Below are 11,002 nucleotides of genomic sequence, written 5' to 3' on the forward strand. Positions count from 1 at the left end.
TTCTGCGAATAACGGGCGAATGAAAAACAGCAGAAACCTGATTCTTGGCGAGGTTGTTTATATAGCAATCATCTATCATACGCCAGATTCTTGAATTTATTTATTGAACGGTTACGATTGTTAGTTTTGATCACATGACTGGTGAAAACCGAGAATATATCGTATTCAACGCCTGGGCCGCCTATGGTCACGCCTTTTCAGGGGTATTCTCGTGATGAGTGATCACCTGATTTTATTTTCCGTGAAACTTGAATTTGGGAAATTATCGGCTTCGTGATCCGTGACCTGAAGGTTTTTCGTGACCAGTGAAAAACTTGAATTAATGATCGATAACCGCGATCTTACTACTCTATTCTAGGTGATTTTGAGACGCGAGTCCGTCGAATGGTTAGAGTCGTCCGTCTATCGAGGGTGATTTAGGTATGCGATTTGTAATATGGAGCTTTGACTTAGCGTTCCACAATTTTGCTTTCTTCAAACGTTCTCTCTGGTGCGAGAACAAGTTATTTAAAAAACACCCAAACACCCCCTCTAGTGCAAGGACAGGTTATTAAAAAAAGTTATCTTACTTTCTTATCTTCGTGATTCGGAAAAACGAGATATTTACATTCGAGATCCTCTATTTTTTCCGTTCGTGAACCTTGTCAGAGACCCCCCCCCCTCCCCCTCCCCCCTCCCCCTGTATGACCCTTTTCAGAGGGATATGTCAACTCAAGAGCCAGCCAGTGAAATAACAGAGCGCCTAGCGTTCACAGTATTACGTTCACGTTTTAGGCGCACACGTTTTAGGTCGGTGGTTAGTAATAATGGGCAAAACAGAAGGAAAGCGATGCGCAACAAAACAAAAAGAAGCCGAAGCGTGATTACAAGGAGGCACTCTTGACGGACATGAAACTTAAAATTGAAAGTATTTGATATAGGATCTCTGGAATAAGCTGTTTGCCGCGAAAGGTCGCTTAGGAGTCCATGCCTTTGGGTATAAGTGACTCCTTAAAAATCTCTTTTTCCCAATACCCAGCTCTCTTTTTAATATTTTATTTTCATTTTTTTTAAATGTTACCTTAACAATGAACTTTAATTTGGTTGAAAAAAAAAAGAAATTTAGCCAAGGTAGCCCCGCGAAGGTTTAAGGACATTCGCGCTGATTGTTTCTGCGCAACCTTACTGCGCACGCATATTCACACGCCACGTCATGCATGAGAGCGCACGCTAAGTAACAAAATAAACAATGATAGGGCAGATGACCATTGCTATAGCTTTGCCAGGATTTAACGATCTTGGGCGTTCCGTGACCCCTACTTTTCTTTCTAGAAACAGATTTTATTTACAATTATCTCCACATTGTCCAAAAGTGAACAAAAAATCAATGTGGGAGGAATAAAACGATACTATCATTTTTTTTTTATTACGCACAGCGTGACATACATGTATCGTAACAAGAAATGTTACATTCCCGAAGAACTCAAACTTTAATAGCCAACTGTTCATGTGTAACGCTTCAGCCTTCCTAGAGCGGTAACGAAAATATAGATTACTTCATAGAAAGTGCGACGTACGGATTTTTATTCACGAGTTGCAAAACTTTGGAAAACGAACGAGTGAGCGCAGCGAACGGGTGAGTTTTCCAAAGTTTTTCACCTCGTGAATAAAAATCTGTACAAAGCACTTTCTATGTTGTAATTTGTTTATTGTATACATAACGAGAATTAAACATATCCGTTAAATCAGTTTTAGTTTTTCCGATACCATAAGTTTACATGCAGAACAACAACAAATTAAAAACTGATCTAAATGACCGAGCGTAAAAAAAACAAATCTGCTTTCCAGTCCAGCAACAGGCGGACAAAGAGCCTACACAAGCTTAAATATAATACGGGAGAATTCGTAAATACATAGAGTGAAATCTTTTCGCTTGTTCCTAGTCACTCTCAGATTTAATCATGTAATGGCAGCGCTTTGCGCTGTGCAAAGACAAATTCGGACTCTTTGACTCACACTGTTCAAATTTGAATGTTCCTCCTTGACCGTTGTTGGCTTTCTGATGTTAAATTTACTTCCTCGGTTTCTTAAATGGCCATTGATTCTCAAACTGAAGTTCTAGCGCTCAAGATGTTGGATATATTCCGCTGCTGTTTTTCCGAAAGTGAACTAAAACGGGAAGCCGAAGCCATGGTCTCGAAACACAAACTTCAAGCGGGGGCTGATTTCAAGACCGCGCTTCTCGGAAGCCATTTGAGTGCTTAACTCTGATTAGCTAAGTGATTCAATCTGAACGGTGATTGATTATATTTTCACATGGGAAGAACGCTATACGCGAAGCTGATTGGACGTATCGCTTTTTTTACATGTGGAAATATAGCACATATAGAATTCTGTTTGCAAGGTTTATTGCCTAAAATTCTCGCTATATGTACAATAAATACATTTACAGTCAAACAAGAAACAAATAAACACAGGGTCTCTCTTATCAACATCCTGTGGTGCTACTTGAATTGATCTACCAACCGAAAGCGGAAAACATCGATGAAAGTAATATATGCACAATACTGCAAGGCACGCTTCCGTGCTGATGCCTTGATGATGAATTTTAAAATAACAGTAGCAGCAGCTTTAAAGATAAAATTGTGGCCGTCGTCATCTTAATTTAAAGTCTAAGATTGTTGAATGCTGCGCCGCACTACGAGAACATAATCTGGCAATATGTACTTGATTGCGAGTTAACTAAGACAGATTATATTTCAACTACCGCATATTTAATATTCCTTAAGTTTAAGACGGAATCCACCAGAAGTTCGAGTAACAAGTGGACAAAAACCTAGTACCAAGTTTATTTACATCGTATTGCAAACTTCTCTACGACTGTTTTAAATATCTTCTCCAAAAAATCATTTCTAGTAACACCAAACGTCGAAAACAAATGTTGAACTTCATATGAAACACTTGAAAGTACTGGTGAAATGAAACGGATGATGAAACTTTACAGTTTGCACAATTTCTCTGCACTTTAAAATTTATTTTCTCTCGTTCCCATGGGGAATTGTTTTTGGTGTTATTTCAGGAAACTGTTTATACCTTTAGCACTACGAAAATGTAAAAAGGACTGTAAAATACTTAAAATTATTCTGGTACCAGATTTTTGTCCACTAAAAACTGAAATTGCTCGATTTTCTATCGGATTTCGTCTTAAACTTTAAAGAAATCTGTCCCCAGGAAATCTATAGACTGCTCGAGTCTTAAGATTACAATCAAAACTCATCAGGGGTAGTGACACCATTCTTACCTGTGAGAGGAAGAAAAATAAGAGCAACTGCCAGGAAGCAAGCATTATTTGTAGTAACTTCCGCCATGATTCGTCGTCCGATAATTTATTTACAAACTGTTAGTCAGTTTCGATCAGTTGTTCTAACAATAAACCAGCTAGAGAATTATGGGTATCAGGAATGTGTTCCCACCCCCTTCTGGGTGAGTTGTCAATCCTGTTGATTAAGAGTCAATTCCTGTAAATACCGAGAATGAGATGACAGTCGCAAAATTTCGGATTTCTCCATATTTCGCCCAAATAACCTCTATAGTGAGTTGTTTTCGAAAATACCATTCAAAGGTGCTCAAGCGCTTTAGTTTTTTCGAAATCGAGGAAAGTCCGAAAATCGCCATGTTAGCTGCCTGCCGCCGCCGAAAATGGCCCAAAATTGTGCATTTTCTTTTCGCTCATACAGATCAACCCGATGATATCTATTAATATACTTTGGGCAGCTCTTAGTGCATGTCTTGCTGTTTCAAAAGCATTAATTTGATTAGCAAAACCTCCGAGTGTTATTATATTTTATCCAGGAGCCATAATCGGGGACGGAGACCGAAAGTCTTGGGATCCGCGCGCACCTATGATATGGGACAATTTTTCTATTTTTAGAACAAATCGGGCTATCCTGACGTCATACATCCGCGCGGATCCACGCACATGTCGGGGGTTCTCGCGTGGATGTTGTCACGTTGCATGATCAAATGGTGAGAGCTGAGAGATTCTCTTGCGTATTTTTCACAGCGATGGCAGGGAATAAGGCAGGGACTAAGAACCAGGGTGCTTGTATGTAGTTTTATGCTCTGAGCCAACGGAAAAGGTGGGTTTTTCAGGGTCGAAAACAAGACTTCAATCTCGCGCTGGGAATGAATAATAAGATCTGCTCGCGCTAGTTGTAAGCTTACGCGTATGTTTTTGCGTTTGTTCTGACTTAAGAATATAGCAAGAAAACTCTCTACTCTGGTATCGAGTTAATTTGTGAGTTTCTCCGAAAATGGTTAATCATAACCAAAACCTGTTTTGATGGTTTCTTATTGTTTCTGCTTGTTTGGTGAGTCTGCAAAAGTTTTTGAAAGGAGAGTCTGACGCGTACAATTAGCTCATTTGCATAGTGCAGCTCGTGCACTTTCAGGTCCGAGTCGGAGTTTTCAGTTGTCAACAAATCTTGACAAAGATTTCTTTCGTTATCTTTTGTGCTGAGATGCTGCAACAAATTTTACGAACGCAAAAAAGGCTACTAACATCATGTGTGTTTCCTCAACATAAGCATAGTGAAGTTTTATCCTGCGAAAATGAAAATAGACAAGGAGTTTTGATATTTTAAACTCGATCAACAAAATCGAAATCGTTATTCGAAGTTGATTAGAGAAAGCGTCATCGTAACTTTGCTGATTATTTCAGCTTAGCTTTTAATATGTTCTCAAACATTTATCAATCTTAAACATATTTAAAAACTATAGAGTTATTGTTTGAGTTCGATGTACGTTTTCACACGAAAGTGCGGGGAAGTACAATTTGTCATGTTTACTGACTGTACAAAACACGCATCGGCGGGCGCTCTCATTCATCGACAACAGAAAATTTACTGGATTTTTACACGAATAAAACTGAGCAGTATCTAAGTTATTCGGCCTTGATGAAACATCAAGCGTTGCTTACAATTCAGGCGAAACTCAAACTAGCAATTATTTTGTTTTACTTTTCGGTCGCGATAGACTGGCAAATTCCTCGCAAGCGTGTGGCAAGAGGAGCTAGGAAACTATGAAGTCCTGAAGCTCTGCTATATCTAAATATATCCAGTTAGTTTTTTGCTGTGTAATGGAAAAGCTGTTAATCTTCAACATATATATGTGAAATTTAAAGTGGAGTAATGTACAGCTTATGTAAAAGAAGCATCCGTCGGAACACAACTTGGTCAGCGATATATATCTAAGCTCTAAGCGGAACATATCTAAATTCGACACTGTCTTACTTCACTCAAACTGGAGCAGCTTACGACGAAAATACTTAAGCAAAATTCCAACAGACGTAAACGCGTTGAGGTGTCAGCCAAAAACATGAAAAATCTCGGGAATTTCGGACGCCATTTTCCTCGCGCGACATCCGCAAAAATCCTCGCAGCATGTACGCGCGTGTACCGCAGGCGATGGCGCAATTTGTTCTAAAAATAGAATTATTGTCTCATATTATGCTCGTGAGCGAAAGGGTTAATTTTAGCTAATTTTAATACCATCAAAAGCCCACTGCTACATTGAATTTGAAGTCGACACTAAAATTTTCTGAAAGCCCATACTCCATATCATGGTGTGTCAAAGTCTCTATCGCGGCCCGAAAAAAGTACTTTGTCGAGAGCAATAAACGTGTGGTACATTTTGAGAAATTTGTCATTCGTGAAACCAACATGCAACTTGGAAAGCTACCTTCATCAAGAACAAAAATAAGCGAATGGAAGCCTTTTTCGTCAATAAAGAAGCTTGCAATCTGTTTTTTTTTTCTCTCTCTCTCTCTCTCTTTTTTTTTCTTTTAAGATTGACCACATGATTAACTTTGGCAAACATTTGCAATTAAATCAATATAGACACTGCTTTCGGTACATTGTAATGTTATGCAAATATATTTCGATCACCGGCACGTGCATATCGTTCGAAAATGATTTTACTTCCGCCTACTGTATGTTTCTTTTTGAAGGTTACAACTGTAGCACACATTATTCGTTCAATATCGGCAGTTTTAATTTTAGTGGAAGACCCACAGCCGAACCTGACTTCAAGGAAAAAAAAAAAATTTCAAACGTGAAACTTGAGTAATCAATCGAATACAATTGCATCCATCATGTTTGGCGTAAATATTCGAGCACAACCATTTCATGTAAACAGGCACACTCTACTTTAAAAATAACCGTCTCATTGCAGCATTTCTTGAGACCAGGTAATGATAACAAAGCGTGAGCAGTTGGCGAAACCTCATGATCAACTGTCGCAAAGTTGTGGCATATTACGGCAAGATAATTCGACCGTTGTATTTCTTACCCGTGTGCTTGCAATTCTAATATAATGGGTATAATTGTCCCTGTCTTTACCACCGGATTTATAGATAAATCGTTCGTTTCCTATCACCTAATATGGCACATACCACTGAATAAAACACATACTGTGACATCAGTTTGCTTGGAGTGTTCTAACAGTCGTCCGCCACTTGCAAAATGTGAGCAACAAGACAGAAAACCACAAATGTTTCTTAGTCAATCGCACTATGCTGTCCAGATTTCTTTCTTATCAAGTTTCCAGACTTCGCTCTCTAGTAAAGTTCCAAGACTTCGCCGTTCTGTTGGCCAGTCCGATTAACTGTCATGGTGTTAGTTTAGTAAGTACTTGCTTTTGTTTGGTGGTCGTACTTCAGACAATTCGGCAAATGCGGATTGCGTGACAATCGTGAACATATGACGTTTTGCAAAGTGCGTGAAGATGGTGACGTAGACCCCGAGGGGAGGAGGACACCCATATAAAAAGGACGGGGGTGCTCGTGGAAATTTTGAAAAGAACCCTTACGAGGTACCAAGATCCTGTTTTGTGGGCGTGGCTTGAAATTTTTTCTCTCCTAAGAGATACCAATTCTTACATAACACATTATCCCCTGTCATATTTCTTTTCGGATCAGTACCCTAAAAGGCATTCCAAAAGCTCGCGCTGTAGACCTTTTGAGGCTAAACACCCTAACGGTTACTTAAACTTCATTTTTAACTCCTAAAGGGTAGGAAAAGCACCCCCATCATGTTTATATGAGAGTCCGCTCGCCTCGCCGGGGGCGTGGACAGGGAATCAAAACTGTTCCTTTTTTTTTATTTATTTAATGTTATTGCCTTACAGAACACAGAATAAATGATTACAGTACTAGATACTACTTGGGAATAACTACTTACAGAGCTGACATTAACTATTGTACTAGACGAAACTTATTATTCTTACAATACTATACTTACAATGTTCACACTAATAGTGTTTACAGCACCTTTTAATCCACAAAAATAAATCTAACACGTTACAATAAAAAGAAAAAAAAAACGATGAAGATGGTACAAAAGGGAAGAAAACGAAACAAGTGTTTCAAGTGTATTGTTAGGTTGATTACGTATAGCATTACTAGTGTGTCAGAGCGAAGATAAAGAACAGATTGCTGTGAAAAGCTCGTAGGTGACAGCGTATGTACGAGATGGTTGGCAAAGTTGATAGCTGCAAACGCTTCAGAGGAAGTGATGCTATCTATCAGTAGGTATATATTCTGCAAGAGGTTCCCATTTTTCCATATCGCCGCTTTTTGTCTCCAACTCGAGCCTTGATTTCAGAAAGCGTAGATAATGGTCAAAGTTAGGGGACATTTCTTTAGATTTGGCTAGCCAGATATGACGTCGAGCTAAAAGAAGGCAATAGTTAATTTGAAGTGCAAATTTTGACGTTTCCGGTTTCAGACCAAAAGCTGTAATGTTTAATAGGGTGGAGGTTTTGGGCATTAGTTTTATACTTTGCAGCCATTCTGATACTCTTTTCCAAAAGTTAGATGTCTCGTGACATGTCCAGAAGAGATGCATTAATGACTCTGGGCCTTCTTGACAGAAGGTGCAATTATCATTTGCCTTAAGCCCAATTTTATATAGAAAGTCATTAGTTGCTAGACGTCTGTGTAAAAATTTAAACTGGAATTCGAACAGTTTGGTACTCCTGGTCCATCGTGATGTCAAAAGGTATGCTGAGCTCCAGTCGAGATTTTCATTTCTTGAGTAGTTACAATCTAGAAGCCATTTCATTTGGCTGTTTTTTGGAACTTCGCCTTTGATTTTTGTCAGAATTTTGTATACGAGTGAGCTTACTTTTTTAGTCTCTAAAAGCTTAGTGCAAAAAGGCTTGTACTCCTGACTATTATCATGATCATCCACTTCTTTACGGAGGGTCTTTACAGCCGATATTATCCCGTAATATTTAAGAGGAGAGACACTTAAGCTGTATTTTAATTGAAAATCATTCAAAGAGAGAAAGTTGCTGCTCCCTGGTTTTTGTAAATGTTTCACTTTTGTAATTCCTTTTGCACACCAGTCCTTAAAGAATATTGGTTTGTTTGCTATTCTAATTAGAGAGTTGTGCCATAGGCTTTGTTCTTGAAACTGCACCTGGGATTTTATTTGTTGTTCGAAGTTGACCTCCGCCCAGACCTCCAAAATTTCTTTGAGAAATGCATCCGTAGCTTTAATAGACGTTGTGGTGTCTTTAACATTGAGATTGCCAGCAAAAGTATTTTCACGACCATGGTGTTTTAGAGCCAAATCAAAAAAAATTTTCCATTTTGCGTTATTGGTGGTATCTAGGTATTTCTTGATCCATGTTGTTTTTAGAGCTTTGTTAAAAGAAATAAGATCAATCATCTTTAGGCCTCCATCACAATAATCATTTATCATAATTTTGCGTTTGATTTTGTCTCCCTTTCCGTTCCAAAGAAACTGATAACACAGCTTGTTAATCTGTTCCTTGCTCGCCTCGTGTAGGCAGGGTGTTTTCTCTCTACGTCTGCGTGAGAAAAATGGAAACTACATTGGAACCTCCACTATCAGCTACCTCTACAGAAATGGCCACCTCGCTGCAACGGCCACTTTTTTCGTACTGGCGGATGGTCACTCTTATCTTAACCTCTCTAGAATGGACACCTCTACACAACGGCAACAGCTACTAAAACGCGTCCCAACTACCAAAATAACCTCTCCGAAACGGCTAGTTAATCAACAACTAACGAACCCTGTCTACAAAACCCCGTTTTGTATTGGACATGGTCACGAAACTTGATCTATACCGCGCGTCGTTGGTCTCTATTTCTGTTTGCCTTTGTCTTATTGATATATTTTGATTGTGTTACGTATTTACATGTTACACTGAGCATTTTTTTTTTAAGATAACAATCTTGAATCCCAAGAAAATATCGGTGTCGTATTTCACCCTTACTGATACCGTTCCATAAAAGCCACTTTCCTCTGTTCCCAACGTGACCGTTGTAGAAAGTTTCGACTTGATTACCGTTAATAAAAAACCACGCCCTTTCTATTCAACTTTAAGACACAGGTATATTGTTTGTGCTTTTGGTATAGAAATGCACCGGGGACATGACTGGGATGGAAAAAGAAGGCCTAAGAGGCACTAGTCCTAAATGGGTACGTGTTGAGAATTTACGTACATTTTCACTCTTGTTACCTTCTTTTTTATAGATTATACAGTCGAACCTCCACTAACGGTCACCTCTCCACAGCGGACTCCTCTCTACAACAGACACATTTTTTTGTCCCGGTGGACACTCCATACATTCGCTCTTACTTTTGCCTCTGAAATGTGCAAAATAAGGTTACAATTCATAATGCTAACTATTTTATACCGCCTAATTATGGATGTAGAAGTTCGCTTTGTCCATAATTGTGAAATCTCAAGATAAAATAAAGGAAAATTTTAGCTCTTCTGACTGTCCTATTTTTCTGTTACCGAATTCCCGGCTAAGGAGGTATATATATGGGCGCTTCCCATTGGACCAAAAATTTCCGGATTTTCTGGAACCTTTCCCAGGAAATTTCCTTACCATTCATGCCTGTTTCGAAAATTTCAGAATTTTTGGTCGAACGGAAAGCGCCCATATTATAGTTTATATAGTTTACCAGAAAGAAACAGGGGTGAATATGCATGTAAACTCACACCGCGTATCTAAAATCCGATGTAGGCTTCTTTTGCTCTTTTTGTATCCCAGCCCTATCAACGGTGCATTTCTATTCAAAAAGCACAAACGACAAACATCTATTTTAAAGATAAAGAGAAAAGGAGTGTTGCACAACTTAGTACTTTCCATCAATCTACGTAGACATGACGTGACAGCAGGACCCGCGGCTCTGTGATTCGTCGAGTTCTGTCCTTTTGCAGAATTAAACAACACCCCCTTCCCCACTATATCTTCCAATTTCGTCCAAAAAAGTTTGGTTAGGCTGACAATGCGAACTACCTTACTTGCACGAGCAAACAGTTTGGATTCACTCGCAGCCATCTTCACTCACTTCGCAAGTGGCCGTTTGTCACGTGTTTGTCACGCAATCCACATTTGCCGATTTGTCTGAACTGAGACCATCAAACAAAAGTCAAGCACTTGTTCAACTAACACCATGACAGTTATTCGGACTGGCTAACAGAACGGCGAAGTGGTGGAATTTGCAAAGGGAGCTAAGACTGGAAACTTTGTAAGGGAGAAATCTGGAGAGCGTAGTGCGATTGGCGAAGAAACATTTGTGGTTTTCTGTGTTGCTGCTTTATACGTTTTGCAAGTGGCGGACGACTGTTGGAACATTCGAAGCAAAATGATGTCACACTATGTGTTTTATTCAGAGATATGTGCCATATTAGGTGATAGGAAACGAACGATTCATCTATAAAAAAGGCTTCCATTCGCTTATTTTTGTTTTTGCTGAAAGTAGCTTTCCACATTCCATGTCGGTTTCACGAATGACAAATTTCTCAAAATGTACCACACGTTTATTGCTCTCGACAGGGTACTTTTTTCGGGCCGCGGAAGAGACTTTCACACAACATAATATGGAGTATGGGCTTTCAGAAAATTTTAGTTACGACTTCAAATTCAATGTACCAATGGGCTTTTGATGGTATTGAAATTAGCTAAAATTAGCCCTTTCGC

At 39.1% G+C, this 11,002-nt stretch overlaps 1 protein-coding gene across 1 annotated transcript in view; it reads right to left on the reverse strand.

The window, feature by feature from the left end:
- Positions 1 to 3,347, reverse strand: part of LOC145492561 (uncharacterized) — a 68,778-nt gene extending 65,431 nt beyond the window's left edge. Inside the window, exon 1 of the mRNA XM_081472005.1 lies at positions 3,281 to 3,347. Within this exon, the coding sequence (XP_081328131.1) occupies positions 3,281 to 3,347 (67 nt within the window). The remainder of the gene's footprint in view (positions 1 to 3,280) is intronic.
- Between the last annotated feature and the right edge of the window lie 7,655 nt (positions 3,348 to 11,002).

The sequence above is a fragment of the Orbicella franksi genome, chromosome 7, assembly GCF_964199315.1.
Source record: "Orbicella franksi chromosome 7, jaOrbFran1.1, whole genome shotgun sequence".
Taxonomy (NCBI): Eukaryota; Metazoa; Cnidaria; class Anthozoa; order Scleractinia; family Merulinidae; genus Orbicella; species Orbicella franksi.